This window comes from Carassius auratus, chromosome 4 (genome assembly GCF_003368295.1).
Source record: "Carassius auratus strain Wakin chromosome 4, ASM336829v1, whole genome shotgun sequence".
In the NCBI taxonomy this organism is placed as follows: domain Eukaryota; kingdom Metazoa; phylum Chordata; class Actinopteri; order Cypriniformes; family Cyprinidae; genus Carassius; species Carassius auratus.
This window is the reverse complement of record NC_039246.1, coordinates 16,949,404-16,969,473: the sequence shown is the minus strand read 5'-3', so window position 1 is coordinate 16,969,473 and position 20,070 is coordinate 16,949,404. Positions and strand designations below refer to the sequence as shown.

Sequence of the window (20,070 nt, the reverse complement as noted above, 5' to 3'; positions counted from 1 at the left end):
TCGCCACAGACTTTTACAGAAGACAAATAAACTTTTAACAATCTGCTTTCAGATTATTTCAAAATTTGCATTCTTGTCTTTAGCGATTTTAGCCAAAGATGAAGCCCCTCATGCTGCTGTTTTGGATTTTCGCTGTGCCTTTACACACTTTTGTGCTTCAGCCGAGTAAGTGTTCTTTAAATTCTTTAAATTATTAATTACTTATGATTAAATTGTTGCTTTTACTTAATATTATTAAGCCTGTCTTTAAACGTTAAGTACAAAATGTTTCAGATGAAGAAATAAGCACAAACTGTTCGATTCATAAGTAAATGCATTTGTATTATGGAGCAAGTGTGGCTTGTCTTTAATGTCCCTAACTCACAGTGCAGTCTTTTAATCATGCAACTTATCCATTAAGTTGGCATATGTCCTAAAGCGAATGTATCATGAGTTATGAGGGTGATTTTGTGTTCATTAAGTTCACAAAGGTTTATTACCACTTATAGATGTAAATGTGACAGTCAGGCAGAAGATTTCAGCAGAAGGTGACCTTTGGGCAGAGCAGAGATTTGATCGTTTGATGGTGGCTCTCGACACTGAAGAGGAGAAAAGAAATGAGGAAGAGGTCATAATGCAAGAGGTGGAAGAAGAAACAGACACAGTTGAAGACCATGGTATGAGGAAAACAAAAAGTGTGGGACAATCAAGAGAAACTGATGTAAAAAGCAAAGTAGTAGTAGAAAAAGAGGAGCAGCAAGGACAGAATCTGGGTGAACATGACACGACAGATGTAATCTTAACCAAACCCATCCTTACTGCACAGAATACCAGCCCTTCACGAGAAATTGTGGTTGAGGAACATCTACCTCCTACTGATAATCAGAATGCATCTTCTCCTTCCATGGCCACCGCCTCCCAAGCTGTCCTGAACTTGAATACAAAATCAGTTACGGTACTTTCCTCATTCCCCTTCACTTCACAAGGACCAGCAGCAACTTCTGAAACCTTGCCTAACATAACCACAAAACTTCATATCGTGGATTCAACTGCTGAGGCGACCGGAGCCACCTTACTTGTAAATGAAAGCAGCACGAATGATGATCTCAGAGTGGAGCTCCATGTGATGGACAGCTCTAAACTCCACCCACTGGAGGAAGTGAGTGCTGATGTCACAGCGATGGAAGCAAGGGCAGGACCCACTGCAAAGACCCCTCTTAGTACTTTTATGGCCGAATCAAAAAACACACCTAAAGACAATATGACACTGGAAGCAAAGAAAGCAAAGGTCCTCAAAGTAAAGGCAAAGAAGGCCAAAGTTATGAAAAAAGCGAAGAAAGTGAAAAAGTTAAAACGAGGGAGAAAATTGAAACCGACAACACCTTCATATTTTCCCTATTTTGAAGATCACTACTGTCCCTCAGAATGTTCCTGCTATGGGAGGTATGTGTCTACTAAACCTTATACCATGCTTAAAGTTATAGTTCACCCAAAAATTAAGATGCTGTCATTCGAAACCTGTTCAATCATTCAGAACACAATTTAAGATATTTTTTATTAAATCTGAAAACTTTTTGACCCTGCATAGACAGCAAGGCAACTGACACATTAAAGGCCAGAAAGGTAGCAAGGACATCATTAATAGAATAAAGTTGTTGTTTTTGTTTTTATTGTGTTCAGAGACCACTGATGTCACATGGACTGTTTTAACAACACCTTTCTGGGCCTTGAACAGTTGTCGGTTGCGTTGCTGTTCATACAGGGACAGAAAGCTCTCGGGTTTTCATCAAAAACATCTTAATTTGTGTTTCAGGAGAAAACAAAGGTCTTAGGGGATTGGAAGGACATGAGGGTGACTAATAATGACAGAATTAAATTTTTGGGGTGAACTATCCCTTTAAGAACTGTCCTGATGCTGCTGAGTATTGCACTGGAAAACGTTCAGTTTACATGCTGTAATTTAACGTGATCTCCTCTTTTCCAGGGTTGTGCAGTGTTCCGACAAACATCTGAACAGAATACCTTATGGAATTCCTTACAACTCCCGTTACATTCTCTTAATGAACAACCACATCGATAGCATTCAACTCAAGTTGCTCTCCGAGTATGACTCCATGGAGTTCTTGGTGTTAAGCAACAACCATTTAACAGACGAGACCATCGAGGGTTCCTTTGAAGGGATCAAGAGCCTTAAGAGACTATACATGGAGCGGAACCTTCTCCAAAGTATCCCAAATGACCTGCCCGTTACTCTGGAGGAGCTACGGCTAGATGGGAACCAGGTAAATGTGATGTCTGACGCAGCCTTCGGACGCTGCCCAAACCTGCTGATCCTCAGCCTGAGCAACAACAGCCTGGGGAACAAATCATCCACTATCCCTCCAGGAGTTCTGCTACCATTGGCCAAACTTCGGACGCTTACACTTTCCTACAATCAGCTTGCCTCTGTTCCCCTGCAGCTGCCCCTCAGCCTTCGAGAACTCTATCTCAGAGGCAACCGTATTCAACGCCTCCAAGGCGACATGTTCTGGGGTGAGGCGGAGCTGCAGGTCCTGGATCTAAGTGCGAATAGACTGACCGATAAAGGTCTTGGTAAGGCAGCACTACTGAATGTCAGTCGCCTTGAGAGTTTAAATCTAGAGGGCAACTTACTGAAGCAGGTTCCTCTCCATTTACCCGGCAGCATAAAGACTCTTAACTTGGAGGGAAACTTCATCTCTAGCATTGGCAAGGATGCTTTTATCTCAATGCCTCAGCTGGAGCACCTAGGCCTAGCAAGAAACAAGATCACTAAAGTGGCCCTTGGTGCTTTCCGGGTTCTTCCACTTCTGCATCAGCTAGACATGAGTCACAATGCCTTACAACAGGTACCAAGGCAGCTCCCGTTATGGCTCCACTCTGCAACATTTTCGCACAACAAGATCCGTGTAATTCCACGTGATGCTTTCTGTTGGGGTCGAGGCAATGAGTCTCCTCTCAGCCGCCTAGTCAGGGTTCACCTGGAATATAACTTAGTAGATCTGGGCCACCTGGACACGTTAGCCTTCCGTTGCCTCAGAGGCTTTCAGGTGGTGCATTTTTACTAAACTGAGCCAATTAGGAAACCATGTAAATGGTCAATATATGGGTCAAAGTAGAATTTACAGGTCTCAGCTTGGTTTTTTTCTTCAGAAAATTGGTGAACTTTCAGATGAACGAAAGTCTGAAGTTTGCAGGTAGTGAGGAGGAAACTACATTGACTGCAAAATAAGACAAATATGTGTCCTGGCCCTGATTTGCAAGCTTTACAAAATAGGATTTTGAAGTACTTAAAGAGCAGTGGTGCTCATGAGGACACAGATTTGAGTCTTAATGTCCCTTTCCCTATACCTTCCTTCCGGTTGATGCTTAACTGATTTTATTAAAAGCCAAAATATTAACTGTTTGAGGCCTTGGTTAATTGACCTCAAGATGTGTTGATGTTTTATAACTGAAAGTCATAGCTCTGAAATGTGACTAGTTGCTAAAAACCAGAGAGAACAGGATTGTTGCTTGGACGAAATCCACAAAAGTTGTTTTGAGATTACATTGTTTTTATCTGATGTTTCACAAGTGTATTTCATCGTTTAAGTGTATTACTTTGGAAATAAAACACCCATTTTCATAACCTGGCAGTCTACTATCTCTTTCTTGAGCCAGTGTTATATCAGCACTGGTTTGTCAAAGTGGTTCATCATGACCTTTTCAGCAAGAAATTCATCATGACAAGTATATAAAATACTGTCAGTATGTTTTTCATTATTCATAGTTTTTCTGAAAATTGCTTGTTATATTTTTCTTGGTAAATGCTTGGTGGCTTTTGCTGCTTGGCTGCGGTTATTCCTGCCAGATTTGAAGCGAAGAAAAGCACATTATTCAGAATTTGGCTGAGGTGAACTTGGCTGTTTTTTTCTATCACACATGGGACTCTTCGCCAGTTACAGCAATTCCAATGTGTGTTTTTTCCACTGCAAACAAACATGTTTGGATGAAAGTTATTGAGTGTCTCCCTGCTCATGTGTATTCAGTCCAGAATTGTGTAAAATACTACCTTGTGAGCGACTCTTGTGCTTGGTTGTATTCACCACTAGATGGCGGAAGAGTATATTTTAAAAAATTATTCGCCATACATAACTTTACATCATGCTTTTTAAATATTTCTCCTTGTTATTCTAAAATAAATAGCAAAGATAACATGATCTACTGATGAACTATTACGCACAAATCGATTTGTTTATCTTTGGCACTCTGACGTCATTAATAGTTATTTGAAATCTCCCCAATCTTGAATATTTGCTTCTTTGCTTTTTGTCTCAAATGTCTGCTCTTGTTTAATTTCATCTGACCTGTTGAAAGCAGATGCAAATGATGTGCCTGCTCTAGGATATGACCAAATCTGACCGGGTGCTGCCAAAGTCTTGAGGTCTTTACATTCAATTAAGTGAGACTGTTTAAGTAAACCATATGTGTGCGTGGAAGCGGAGAGTGAGTCGGGGAATACAATGAAAGAGAGCAGAAGAGGGGGAAGGGGGTGATAAAGGGAGAGAGAAATGAGATGGAAAGAAAGCAAATAGCAGCTTCTTGTGTAGGGTTGGTAAATTCCATCTGTCTAATAATGCAGGAAAGCTACGTGGCACTGGGAGACAGCTGCAGAGAGAGAGAGAGAGAGAGAGAGAGAGAGAGGAGGGGAAGACAGAAAAAAAGAAGGATTTTAGGAAGGTGAAGGACTGTTCCAGAAACTCCCTACAGTCCAGCAGGACCCTGACCCCTGTAATTTATCTTTTTGTCTTATATATTTTTTTTAACTTTTTCTTTTGCGTGTTTCATTTCTCTTTCTGCAATGTAAAAGTTTTTTACACTGCACAAATGAGAGGGTGAGTAAGCTGTGACACGTTTGACAAAATGTCCAGCAAGCAAGAAGAAACGAGGTAGAAGTAAAGCTGAAACATATCATTATTTTTCAGGATTTCTGCTGTAATAAAAAATTATTAAGAAGCATTTGATACATATAGAAATTGCTATAGAAATGATTTTTTTTTAAAAATACCTGCAATTTATATTTCAAATAGAATGATCCACATAATTTAAAAAGTAAAAATGTGATGCACAGTCCCATTCCAAAGTCAAAATTTGCATATTATTTAAATATTCATAATTTTCGGAAGGCTATATTGTAATTTTAACAGTTTTACAATATTAGTACACTCCCTTGTACGACTTCCTTTATTTATATATATATATTCCTGGCATCATATTATTTCTTAATTAGGAGGCATAGAAACAAACTATTAGGCGAAGGAACAAACAACAAGTCAATTATTGGATGCTGGTCTTGCAGACATTTCATAAAGCAGAGTAGGTCACTGACTGTTGCATTGCCTGAGGTTAACATTTAGTTGCTTGAAGCAGATAGTTGATAAATTAAAGTAAAAGTAAAGGCAATACGGAAAATTGTAAGCAGCAGCGTAACCGCAAAAGCCTGCCTGCTCTTCTAAGGCTAACGCTAACATCTGTGATTCCATTAGGATTCAGTCTAGCCTGTGGCCTTTAATGAACAGAAGGCCTGAACTTAGTTACCAATGAAGAATGTCTGCAAACACAAAGCCAGGAAATGAAACCCCACCCTGAAAAAAAAAGGAAAGGGAATAAATGGATAGAGACAAAGCGTCTACCCAGGTCAATAAACAGAAAGTCAAGTCAACACTGTCTGGAGGACCTGTGTCCTGTGGGTCACATGGAAATGGGGATTCTGGGTAACCTGAATGAGCAAAAACACTTGGTTTGATCACTCTTTCTGTTATTTTGTGGTGGAATGTGCTTCCAACTTCCAATTATCTTTTCTATTTTTCCACACTGACACTTCTGCGAAACTGCAGCACTGTTAATATCTTTGGCCTTTGGATGATAAATTGCTTGGGTTTGTCCTCATTTTTAAGTCGCTTTGGACAAACATATCTTTAATGACAATGTTGGAATCAGATCATGTTTTGCTTTAATTAGCAAGAAAAAAAGGTCTACTTTCACAGTTAATCTGGAAAAAACTAGATCGTTAATTTATCCAATGTCATACTTAAAGTGATCTGATCTCTCGAAAACAAAAGAAAACTGTATCATGTTATATAAAATGACTCACATAATTACACACAATCTCCATATTTCATATAAAAGAACAAATTTGTAGCCTGACCCTCGAGGTTAAAGGGACAGTTGACAAGTGTTCAAAGCTGAGAGACTCTGCTATTACTATAACTGAAGTGAGGTGGCGCTTGAGTCAGTGGAGAGGAGAAGGAGAGAGACAGACAGAAAAGAAGGAGCAGAGAGAAAGGGGGAGGTGGCAACCGAGCAAGAAAGAGTTGAAGACCGAACCATGGGAGCCAGACGGACCTCTATATACCCACACCCACACTTCTATATATGGACATATGTATGCATTTGCATTTACAGCCCCTGATCTCTCTCACTATCACTTTTTCCCTCTGTTCCCTCGATTTCCTTTAACCCTTAATAAGACAAACACTTTGGTGTGGACACAAGGTGTCTGCAAACCTGCAGATGCAGAGTCTCATTTACACACGTGCAGGCTCCACAAGAGTGCTGTTGTGTTTACTATTTTTCAGATGAGCGAATCACATGCTATCTCACTCCATTATCACATACACAAATGTTTACATATGAATATAAATCCTGGAAAGCTCCATGCAAGCAAATGTGGTCTAGCCACGCCTCCTTTCTTCTGCACAGTGTCTGTGTGTGTAGGATACAGGATCCCGTTTTGGTTCATCTCAGGTTATTTCTACAATTTGAAAAGACTCACAGACATTCTGAGCATATAACAGTGTAATTAAAGATTTTGTTGTTTAGAAAATAAGCAATAGCTGCTGACAGTGTGTAATCACGTACCTTAAAGTTTTATTATATATCCTTAGATAAAGCAAAAGGATATTTTCCAGCCTGAGGAACATTCACAAGGTTAAAGAGCCATACAAAATGCCCTCATTGGGTCATATGACTGCCGGTGTTAAAGCTAAAGGTCAAAGGTCAGTGTGCTAGTTTTACACCAGCCCTGGTTTTATCCCTAAATGTTATCTGGATTACGAGACCCATAAGCATTCAGGTGTGCTCTTTAGGGTCTTTATAGGAGTTCCACGTCCTGCAGTGTATTTATTAGGTTGTTTTTCTAAAAGATGCCACTTGAAAGAAGAAAAAAGGAAGAAAACCAAGCTGGACTGGGTTTTTTTTTTTTTTTTGTCTCACCCTTTTTGTATTTTTTGTCCCAGTTCCTTGTTTAGATATTCTCCCCTGTCAACACCTTCCAAAGAACTCATACAGAGACTATTTAACACGCAACACATCAGGTTATTAGTGGTGTTTGATAATGTATAAGTATCATTAAAGCTCACCCAAAAGTGAAAATTACCCCATGATTTACTCACCCTCTTCCAGACAAATCAAATTTGAGTTGTATTAAAAAATGTCCTGGTTCTTCCAAGCTTTATAATGACAGTGAATGGGGTTTAACATTTTGAAGGCCAAAAACTGTGTTCATCCATCATAAAAAGTACACCACACATCTCCGGGGGGTTTCATAAAAGCCCTCGGAAGTGAAGCAATGCATTTTTGTGTAGCATAAGCTCGGGGGAGAACATGTCAGTTTCTCAAGAACCAGGTTTTATTTAAAGCAATTATTTGGTTTTTCTACTTTGTGACCTGTGTCTTGTTTTGTTCTCTCCTCTAAGCTTCTGTGTTTGTTACCGTGCTCGCCTACATGCTATGCCATCCTCTGGAACACTCTCTCACGAACGTACATACTATATTAAGTGGAAGCTATAGATTACGGGTTTTAAAGTTTTTAAAAAAAATATACTTTTCCCACAAAATGTACCGATTCACTTCAGAAGGCCTTTATTTACCAAGAGCCAGGGCATTTTTTTATATTAGTCTGATTTTATTCATCTTAAAGTGGAAAGTCAAGTTTGCTGAGGATGGGTTGAGGGTGAGTCATTTTCTTTTTTTGGGTGAACTATCCCTTTAAGTATTAAACTTTGACAAATGAGTGTCATGGACCATTAACTTTACCTCCAATGATATGGCTTATTGAGGGGCGTTTTTACTTTTCAAGTTTTAGCTTGGCAGAGAGTAATTTTTTGACTTTCAATCAAAGAACTAGCAATCACCCAAAACGTGTGCTAACAACCACTCTGAACATTTTAGCAATCGGTTAGCATTATGGTGGCGGGTTTTCAAGGGCAAGCACTAAATATCGACTTATAAAATAGCCTTGCGTAATTCCTGTTTTTCCTTTCCCCCTCTTCTCTACTCGATTCGCCCCTGACTAGACAAAAAGACTATTGTAGAACACAGTGTTTCCTCCTCGAGCAGACATTACCTAAGCACTCCAAAGCTGTTGCCTGTCCTCCAATTTTTCTGTCATTTCTCCTTCTAATACTCTCTTGTACATGTCAACGGGAATTAGGATGGTAGCTTCATTAGCGGAGGGGGAAATGCTTGTGAAAACACTCTTATGATTTAGGGTTTGCCACCAGGAAGCTGGGTAAGCAGTTCATGACGCAGCTTTTTCTAGGCCTGGAGACGCTCAGTAATGTGATCTCCAGCTGTGACAGACCAGTTTGTAAACTTTACTGTGCTGTTTGCTTGCAAGGAGGTTTAACGTGGTAACAAGTATTAATATCTCTCTTTGCAACAATCAGCTTTTCAATATGTGCCATTCAAAAATGAAGCCAAGAAATCAGAGCCTTCATAAACACGGACTCATCAGCAGTGATGAGTTTACAGCACTTTTCTAATGGTGCATCCCAAAGTCTATTGCAGCCACTAATGAAGGTTTCAATAGCTGCATGAGTGTCTGTTTGGGCAAGTATGAGGCCCTCAGAAGATAGCAGGATGTGTTCAAGGAGATAATTGTTGTTTTAATGTGTTGTCTTCATCACATCGAGGCCGCCTGGAGGGCTCTTCAATGATTGTGTGTGTGTGTGTGTAGACTCAGGTTATGCATGGAGACTTTGATATACCATCTGGCATTTAAAGGTGATTTTTTTTTTTTTTTAGCAAACTCATAATTTTTCATCTAGCCTTCAAACCTCTAAGCATGATCAGTCTTGAATCTTTGACTCACCCTTATGTTTTTTCAACTAATGAACAGTTCTATAGCCTAAGGTGCAGAGTAAAGCACAACGTAAAATAACGTAATATACCATTCAAAAGTTTAGGACTGGAAAAATTGTATTAATATTATTTGAAAGAATCACTTTTTGCTCACCAAGGATGCATTTAGTTGATACATAATACAGTAAAACCGTAATATTGCTTAAGTGCTGCATATTGGAGCTCAATAATAAGCACTGTTTTCACACTGCATGCATATATAAAAAAATAAAAATAAAAATATGCATGCAGTGTGAAAACAGTGCTTATTATTGAGCTCCAAGGAAGCCACATCTGTTTACCATTTTCACTCATTAGGATCATATAAACATGCAAACTCATAAAGCTCAAGTTGATCAAGTCATTGGATCAAGTGTCTGGATTAAAGTATAGTGAATTGAAGCTTGTGTTAATTATTTACACTAAATGGGTGTTAATATAATACTTAATTTGCCTGTAACATACATTTTTATTTATTAATCAATATTTTGTGTTCTCAAATATATAATTTACATGCAATTGCATAATATAAAACTTTTTTTTTTCAGGGAAAATATTGGTTATATCTAATTTCTTTAATGCTAGTACATCATAGTTTCCACAAAACTTCACTTCACTTCAGCTTTGATAAATAAGTCTCTTAAACAGCAAATCTGCATATTAATTAGAATGATTTCTGAAGGATCATGTGACATTGAACAATGAACTCATGGCTGCTGAAAGTTTACCTTTGCCATCACAGGAATAAATTACATTTTACAATATATTCAAATAGAAAGGAGTTATTTTAAATTGTAAAGTTAAAGGTTTTTCTTTCTTTCTTTTTTTTTGCAGCACAGAACAGTCATTCGTTTCAGATGGAGAAATGAACAGAAGCAGATGTGCTGTGTGTCGATATGAGATCAGCCTCGGGAACCAGAGCCAAGCGGAGATGAGAGGAGAGCCAGGAGCGTGTTTAGGTAAGCAGGCACTCCGTCACATCAGACCTGATGCTGGAGTCATAGTGGTTACGCAGGGCAGAGTTCACACACTCATCAGTCGAGTTGTGAGCTACACTGCCAGCATGAATGAGCTGAAACACACACATGCGAGCACATGCTCTCGTACACACGGATTGAAACTGATAAATAATGATGTAGAACAGAAACAGCAGATCTATGATCCATAGGTCAGCAACTTCAACTTTGCAGCACAGCCAAATATACTGGTGCCCAAAGTGTCAAGAACACATACAATGCCAAAAAAGTCATTATTGTTGCAGATATGTTACTTTATTAGCACTCACGAAGGCTACTTGAGCTGATACTTTAAGTTAGGGATTTGAACAGACCCCTAGAAACATTGCAGACAGTGACTTTTGAATTGTTGTGGTGAGTTTTGCATATAGCAAAAATGTAAAAATCTAGTATTATTGCAGTTAGGGTTGATCTCTGCTTCTCAGACTCTCTCGGTTTTTCCTCATTCTCTGTGTGAGTATGGATAACTCATTCTCTATAAAACGTTTTAGTGGTAGCAGAAAGCAAGCCACAGGCACTTGATCTCAGTTATGAAAATGTGAAGCATTCAGCACAGAATATATGCGAACTGTAAAGCAAACACACACACGTCCAAGAGAAACAAACTGGGCTGCTATTATACTCTCTGGAGGATGATGGGAAATCAGCCCCACTGGGCACAGCGAGAAAGCCACGTGAGAGGATTCACAATGATTTCAAGATTTCATTCATCTCACACAGACTTTTTTCAGTGAAAGCAGACTTATGGGTGACTAATTTTGGTGTGTGTGATATTGACATGAAAATATCTTGATGGATGGTAATAATAATTAGCAGACTCCCAAACCCTAGCCTTATTATGTACACACATTAAGAGAGTGCAAAAGCCAGTATTCTTAAAGGGACAGTTCACCCGATAATGAAAATTCTGTCGTTAATTGCTCACCCTCGTTTAGTTTCAAACCAGTAAGACCTTTACTCATCTTCAGAACACAAATTATGATATTTTTGATGAAATCCATGAGCTTTCTGACTATACATAGACCGCAACACAACTGACATGTTTAAATACTAGATAGTAAAGACATAGTTAAAATAGTCCATGTGACATCAGTGGTTCCACAGTAATATTATTAAGCTAGGAGAATACTTTTTGTGCACAAAGAAAACAAAAATAACAACTTTATTCAACAGTTGTTCTGTGAGTACTTAAACTCAACAGTCTGAACTCAGATAAATAACACTGGTAAGCAATTAATACTAATATTAATTTTAATAACTTTAATAACTTTAATAATTTTAATAACACGGGTCAAAATTCATAAGACTGATAAACTAATTTAGAATAAGACAATGTACATGGTTAGTGTTTCCAGTCAAATGTATCAACAAAATCTGTTTATACACTATAAAAGTGGCACAGAAGTATCTAAAGCAGCATTTATATGCATGTACAATCCATTTACTGTTACATAAATAGTTTTTTGAGATTAATGCAGTTTGCAGTTCATTTCAATGTTAGCATGTTGCTAAGCTAACAAGCAGACTCTAATATGCATAGAAATAGTTTAAGCAACATGCATGAGTAAAGCTTGTCGATAGCATTAGCCACGTGATAGCATAGCCATATTAAAAAAAAAAAAAAACTTCCACACACATTTAGGGTAAATTAATATTTTAATTGAATTATTTTATTTAGTACTGGATTAATTGAATGTAGTTTCCTTTTATATCGTTGCATGAGTTATAAATAATTATAATCAGCTTTTTCCTCACCTAATCTGTAATTTTGGATTTATGGAACAATGTAGCATAGACTTTTAGACATTAGATAGATATCTTTGTCTTTTCTAAAATCTGATTTTAGAAAGAAACTGGCACCCATGATGGAGAAAAAGCAGATATGTCTCTTTATATTCTCCTCCTATCAAATGCACAAACACAGAAGGAGATAAAAACAGGAGCAGTGATGGCCAGGCTCCGAGGCCTGACATCTACAAAGGAAGTGTTTCGTCTGGCAGTCAGTGTTACTAGGCATTCACAGAGGAAAGCTGAAAGCTCCACATTGCTCCATTCAGAAGAGGGATGAAGAAAGATGGCTGTCTTTCTATTCAGCCCAACTCTCTGTCAGTCATTCAGCTGGCTGACTTTGAGCTTATAAGCACGGTGGGTGGATAAATACTCTCATGATATTGTTAGGATTTTTTTTTTTTTGTGCAAGTTAGATATTGGAGTAACTTGTGCAACATATTTGCTTGGTAAAACTGCTACTTTAGTTTCTCTGAGCTTCAAAGCGGTTTGTTGCTGTGTGATAAGGCATGTCTTTGAAAGACCAGGGAAGGATAAAAAAAAAAAAAAAAGATTAATGGTTCAAGATGTCTTGGACAGAGGAGGGGGTTTTGACCGTTTATTCAAACTTTAGACAGAAAGGCTGCGCCAAGGCCTCGATAAAATCAACAGGATCACAGAGGTCTGGGAACAATAAGCCAATGGGAACGAAGAGAGCAGACACAAAGAGAAAAAACACAACAAGCATCACTTTAAAACACAGTATTTGGAGAAATGTAGTTAGAAGAAGGAAATATTTACTTTTGCTTTCTAAAGACTTGATAAAGTTTTTGTCAAGCCAGGAGGAGTATCATGTTTCTTCTCTTTTTTCGCAATTTTGTGGACTCTAGGCTGAATCCTTTCCCCCCTCCACTGGCCCTTTCCTGAATAGCCAGACTCTAAATCTCCCCTGAATTTGTACATTCCTCTGGTATTGCCTAATACATTTTCTTGTCAGGGTGTGTGTGCATAGCATCGTGGACTAGAGTGTGTGTATATTGAATGTTGTTCGGGGTATTGGTGTGTTTTTGTTTCATTTGTGTGCGTTTGGGGTGGAAGCATCTGTTTATCTTGTTATCACTGACATTTTTTCGGAGATGCACTGCAGACATTTGGCTCTCAGGGGTTTCTTAAAAACTTCCACCTTTCAGCTGCAGAAGAAAAAAAGCTTGTTTTTCCTGTATTTTACTGATCCAAAAATGCTGATCATTTAAAACTGTGATAATGTTGATACCTGAAAAAAAAATTAAGTCCTTAAAACAGTTTAATTAAGAAGCAACAGAGAGTAGGATATTTACTAAATATTATCCTAATTAATTCTGACAAGGTAAACCACTCAAAAATGGTCACTATGTAGTTACCTGGATTTTTTTTTTTTTTTATAATAATCGAATCTTATGTTCATCCTTGAAACAATTCATTTTTAAAACACTATGTCAAATTTTAACTTAATATATCAATAATTCATTTTGAAATGTTTTCTTTTTTGCCTTTAAATCAAAAACTATTTTCCATTGAAAGTAAAATAATTCAATATAATTTTCAAATCTAAACATATCTGAAAATAAATCTTCACAACTAATCTTGTTATAAGAATTTTTAGATATTTTTGGAGAATTCTTTATTTTATTTTATTTTATTTGCACAATTAATGTTCTTGTCTCACACACAAACAAACCGCAGACATTCCAGGCTGTGCTTGCAAGCTGGACGTGACTGTTAAAGAAATTACATTTTCTTCTACCATCTGTCAAGATTTTTCCATGCAACTTTTCTCATAAGTGCACTCGAATGCAAACTCGCGCCTACGAGTCTGTGTTCCTCAGATAACATATTTGAGTCTTATTAGTTTAAGTCATTTGATTTTCTCACACTCTCAAAACATTTAGACGAATTTCACCCCTTGTTGGAAAATTTCCTCCAGCATTTCTCTTCAATCCGCCTCTGACAAATCAAACAACTTGTGTAATGTAACGCGAAGTAAAATTTATTTCCAGTTCACTTTAGTTAATCCAGGTGAGCAAGGGGTATTCCCATAATTAATAAACAAATAAATAAATATTTTTTTAAACCAAAAGTCTATTTATGAAACTAAATATAGATTTCACAAAATTAGTTCATTTAGCATTTATTCACTGAAGCAACATAGTTATACTTTTTAAACCGGCTTTTTTAAATGACTGTATAAAGGGTCTGTAGCTGCCTCTGTCTTGTACACCGTCTCCTTTAGTTGGGGACTGTTGACTTTATTAGCAGGTTTGTGTGGGGTTCTGCTGGGTTCTTTAGGGGTTTGGCCCGTTTGACGCTCATTTTATGGCTCTTTTGGGCTCTGGTGGTCTTGTGACTGCGTTGCCAGCAGTAAAAGCTGCTTGGTGTCTGATGGAAGCTATAAATCAAAACCAGACTGAACCAGAAAAACTGACACTGGATCAGCCCACTTGAAGGAAAGCAGTCTGACTTTGACTCAACCACCAAACATGCCAGATTTTAAGAAATTAATTGCATGAAATTGTCGTTTAATAACTGAGGATCAAGTTTAGTGGTTAGCTGCATTTGAAATAGCAAGGCAGTCTGTCACATCTTGACCCTTTTAGTACAACACACACTAATCAAGATGCCAAAGAGATTACACACATCCTGGAACACACAATGTTACTTAGGAATTAAAATCCAACTGTACAGAGCTTGGGGAAGTTTTGTGAATAAATGTAAAGCTTTGAATGCTTGTTAAATGGATAGGATAGGTGGAGATATTAAATCTGTAATAATCATGTAAATAATAACAACTTAAATCTGAAAGAACGTGTGTAGACCGGAGGTGAGAGGACATCCTCCGCCGCCCACACTCCCACAGCTGTGTTTTCTCTTAAGACCTTGATTCAGATGTGAGCTCTGTGTGTTCTCTTTGGTGATTGTGGTTGGTGATGCAGGGATTAGATCAGAGCAGCTTTTAATGGCAGCATTCATCAGTTTCACAAAACCAGACCAGTTTAAAAAAATAAATGAATTAACACAATACAATTCGTAACCGTTTGACGTTTTGGTGAATTAGTTACTAATCCCTATGAACTCATTTGTATGTCTCTATACAATCTGTTTACTTCAGTGACTGTTATGTGGGCGGATCTTAATTTTTGTTTGTAAAGATTCGTACATAAAATCGCCAACTTCTAAAACAGTTACATTTTCCTTTAAGATCTGGTTAAAATACCATCAGTGAACAAAATCTGGTCAGTTACGAATTTATTTTATTTCTCCAATGAATTACTTCAATAACTTTAATATGTTATTTACAAATCAAAATCAAAATCAAAACATATATATTTATACATAATTAAACTTATTAAAGTTATTGTTTTTATATTATTATTATTTGTTTATAATCAACTATTGACAACAACTATTAAACGTGTGTGCATGAACTACTTTTAATTTTCTCCTTTTAAACAAAAATAAATTAATTAAATAAATTATATATACAAAACGAAATTTAACCCCCCCCCCCCCCCCCATAAAGAATTATGACAAATAGTGGCTAAAATATAAGAAAGTAACTTAATTTGATCAATGCATAATTCACATTAATTGGTATTATTTTATTAAAACTGTTAAACTGTTATTGTTTTTTATCATTTTTTTTACTATTTTATAATGAACTATTAAAAACATAATTAATTGTTTGTGTATGAATTACTTTTTACTTTTTAAACTTATCTTTTGTAATGAATACAATAAATGAATCATTCAATTAAAAATAAATTATATATAACATAAACACAAAATATGTTTATATATGAAATATATTTTTCTATAATATAAATTATATGATTATAAAAAATACATGTAAATACATGTAAAAAAAAATCTAAATATAAAACATAAGTGTGTGTATTTATGCATAATAAATATAATATATTATGTAAACAAAAACCTTTATTTTGAATGCGATTAATCATGATTAATCATTTGACAGCTCTAATATATATATATATGTGTGTGTGTGTGTGTGTGTGTGTGTTCATATAGAACACTCTTCAAGTGATCATAGATTATGGTAAGCTCTTGATGCAGTAGTGATATTTCTAAAGAAAACCATTAAGTTAACTGACAATCAAAATTTCTTACATACAATATAACAAAATGATTAGGAGAAACAGTGTGAATTTTTAAGTTAATATAAAAAAATGTATGTGTTCCTCATTAGTGCAACTGAACCCTAAACCAAAACTTTTCATTGAGTGCTTTTAACTAATGACATTGTACGGTGTATTTACGTCAGTGGTGTGTGGTGCGTCAGTGACTAACACTGCTGGGAAATATCTGGGTGTGATTGTTGAGGACTGGAGAAACACACACTCACTCAGGGGACGTGTAAATAACATTTGCACCATTTTCATTGCAGGTCTACACCCTCGAAAATATTTTTTGCCTCACAAAGCCTATAGTAGTTTGATATCTTTTAGTCTCTTTGAGATGTTTTTCTCCTCATCTTGTCCCAGCTGTTCAGCGGTTCCAGAGGCAGTAGAGGTTCAGGTTTCTCCGCGCTGCTCTGTCGTGGTTCGGTCTGCACTCTTTCTGCAGGTTCTAATGATTCTAACAGACTCTGAGCTCCCTCTTCAGCTGCATGCATCACGTCTCTGGTCTGGAGGCGGATCTGCAGATCTGTCTCCATGCCAAGCATAAGGCAGACAGAGCCGCTTCATTCTTGCCACTCTTTTGAACCAGATCTGAGATTAAATCCAGATTGCTTGCAAAAGTTGAGCCATCGGTTCCAGATTCCACTTAGCATTGTGCAACTAACCACCGAATGGCGTGGAATCTCACACAGATCACTTTTATAACAATGATTCAAAGCCTTTGTCAGGTCAGGATGTCTACAGGAAATTTTGAATGTGTGTACATGGTTTTCAGATGTCCAATTTATGGGTAGCTGACATTATATAGGCTACTTTTTTGGAAAGATCATGTCTTGCAGTGTGACATGCTTTATGGCATCTAAAAATGTTTTTAAAGGTTCCGTTAATATTTTAGGATTATATCATGCATTTCATTTTTACAACCTCATATTATTATAGACTGCTGTACATCGAAAATTTGTACAGCAGAATGACTTTATATACACTTATACTTTCTCCAGTTATATTTTCGAAACTAATTAAGACCATATATAACATATAATATATTATTATAAAAAAAATAAAAATAAATTATCAATGCTGTTTTTCTGTATTTGGGACATCATGGAAATGTAGATTATACATTCAAATTCATAAAAACACGACATAACCTTGTTAAGGGTTTAAAATATATATATTGTTCATATATAATACAAACACACAGACAGTAGGGCTTGAATGTTTGTGAACTCTTTAGTGGATGATTTCACAGGTCATCAGATTTAAACACAAGTCCTGGAAGTAGTGGCAAATGTATGTAAATCTTTGCTTTTTTTAATATCTGGAGTGACCCTTTTTTGCAGCTGTACCTGCAGGTAATGTTTCTTGTGACTGCTGATCAGTCCTGCACAACGACTTCCAGAAGTTTTAGCCCATTCCTCAGGACAGAACCACGTCAACTCTGTGATTTTGGTCTGTGTGAAACCCCCATCTTTTTCTTGAGATTCAGTTCTTGGAGGGATATCCTAAAAATTCCCTTTAGATTTGCTGATATAATTAAAAATGCATTGTTCTTTCAATGATAGCAAGTCGTCCTGGACCGGATGCACCAAAACAGCCCCAAACCATGATATTATCACCACCATGTTTTGACAGATGGGATAAAGTTCTTATGCTGGTATGCAGTGTTTTCCTTTCTCCAAACATAAAGCTTCTCATTTAAACCGAAAAGTTTTATTTTGGTCTCATCTGTCCATTAAACCTTTCTCCATTAACCCATTTGTTTGTCAGTGTTCTTTTTGGAGAGCAGTGGCTTTTATTCTTGCAACTACACACCATGGTTGCTCAGTGTTCTCCTGATGGTGGACTCATGAACTTTAACATTACCTCTCAAGCTCACAGACTATTGCATGTCTTGCTTTTAGAGTGATCTTTGTCAGTGGAGCACTTCTGCAGAGAATAACAGTAGTCTTGAATTTCCTCCATTTGTACACAATCTGTCTGACTGTGGATTTGTGGAGAGAGCTGGTTTTGTAACCTTTTCCAGCCCGATGAGCAGCAACAACTTTTTTTTTTTCCTGTGGTACTCAAGATTTCCACAATTTTCACTTCCACAAACCCTGCTCTTTGTATAAAACAGACACAGACACCTGATAGCCATCACTCTGAACTCTTCTGAACAGATGGACTCTAGTTTCGCCTTTAAATTTGCTACTAATCTTAGAAATTCACATATTTTTGCCACTCACAGATAAGTAATATTGAATCATTTTCCATAATAAATAAATAAATGACAACATATATACTACATAAACATGGACACATTCATTATCTACATCTTCTATGTCATGTGTTTTTTTCTTAGCATAGCTAATAACTTCCTCTCTTCCTTTTGACTTTCAGTGTAATAGTTTCCACATTAGCGTTTATAGCTTGTGTATGCAGGCACATGCAGCTAAACAGACATTGACACCAGCAGGGGCCCTTGTGTGTCAACTATCTTTTAGGGAGCACTGGTGGTGTCAAAGACAAACTCATGCAACAGCTGGAACCCGCTTTGATCCCATTCGTCCATTTTGGAAATGACTGATCAGGAAGAGAAATCAGGTTTGAAGAGGGACATAGGAAAATAAAGTGAGAGTCGTCATATGGAATAGAAATTCACAGTCATTCGTTCAGGTTTTGCCAGCAAAAACTTCCCATCGGTGAATGTGTTTAAGAGCTGGGGTTCTCAACTGGTGAGTTGTGACCCAAATCAAAAAGGTTTGTTCTGATTGGAAAAAATAAAGAAACGATGCTAAACAACAATAATAACATGCAACTAGCAACTGTATAATCATGAATAGTTAGTATAGCAACATAAACGATAAACGCCACTCAGAACTTCAGTTGTCGACATTAACGACAGTGTGTCTAATCAAAAGCTTGGTGCAAATTCATGTGTCAGCTGCTCAAATTCACCAAATGTAATATTAACAGGTAGTGTGACATCTTTATACTCGAAAACCTACTCAACAAAACTACTCAAAGTAAAAAAGAACATAAAATCCAGACTATATTAGATGTAGATTCATGTGCTTTGAGCGAGAGGAAAAGGGCGAGATGGAATATGAAGAGTGTAAATAGGAGGGCATGGGTCACACAAGTGTATTTGAGTTTTATTGTGGACATTTGGCTGTGGCCTCAGGTTTACTGTCCAGATCCTCTGAATCTGACCTCAGGCCAGGGCAGATAGCGGAAGGGGATGAAGAACAGGTCATCGTCTACATCCTCCGCTGATCTGACACCATATCGTCCTCTCCAGCTTTCTGCTAAAGAAGCAGTCTCCAAGTCACCTTATACAGCTGACTGATGGCTCAGGAGTCAGTGAGAAGTCATTCTGAAACCATGAGTTCAGGATGAAATTTTTTAAAACCATAAAAATGATACTGTGAAAGAGTCATAGGGGATTTTTGACCTTACTCAGGCGTCCTGATGAGTATCTAGCAGTATCCGCCCAAATAATCCTTTGCAATGAGTTATTAATTATTACATGAGTAACAGTTACCCAGTTACCCAGTGACTTGAAACAGTTGGATTTAGATGAAACTTCCAGATACTTCCAATAAAACAATGGAGCACACATGATCCATATCCTGTATTACTGCAATAATGTGGCTAATTTTAATGTTTATGATTTATCAGCATGAGTGATTGTAGGTATTCATATGTAAATTGAGTTATACGTTATTTTAAGGACCAATTCTCACTAATAACTTGTTGCTTATTGGCATGCATGTTACTAGCATTTCAATCATTTATTAGAACCTATGAAGCACATATTAATTCCTTAATCTACATGACCATATTTTTTTTCCCCTTAATCCTACAGCACACATAAACTTGACAACTAACTTATATATAATATATTATATAAAGTAAAATAAATTAAGGATTAATTAGGATTGTTATAAGTGCTGTAGGGGGATTCACAA

The 20,070-nt window shown here is 37.0% G+C and overlaps 1 protein-coding gene across 1 annotated transcript; it reads left to right on the top strand.

Moving 5' to 3' along the window:
• The first annotated feature begins 502 nt into the window (after positions 1–502).
• On the top strand, positions 503–3,521 carry LOC113060857 (podocan-like protein 1). Its single transcript, XM_026230082.1, has 2 exons — positions 503–1,422; positions 1,964–3,521. Exons 1-2 carry the CDS (start codon positions 563–565, stop codon positions 3,063–3,065), a joined length of 1,962 nt encoding a protein of 653 aa, XP_026085867.1. The 5' UTR covers positions 503–562; the 3' UTR covers positions 3,066–3,521.
• The last annotated feature ends 16,549 nt before the right edge of the window (positions 3,522–20,070 follow it).

Bases quoted from the DNA above. Each gene is read 5' to 3' on its own strand.
- LOC113060857 (XM_026230082.1), top strand. From the start codon at position 563: ATGGTGGCTCTCGACACTGAAGAGGAGAAAAGAAATGAGGAAGAGGTC. The intron at 1,423-1,963 runs GTATGTGTCTAC...CCTCTTTTCCAG, and splicing joins GAATGTTCCTGCTATGGGAG to GGTTGTGCAGTGTTCCGACA.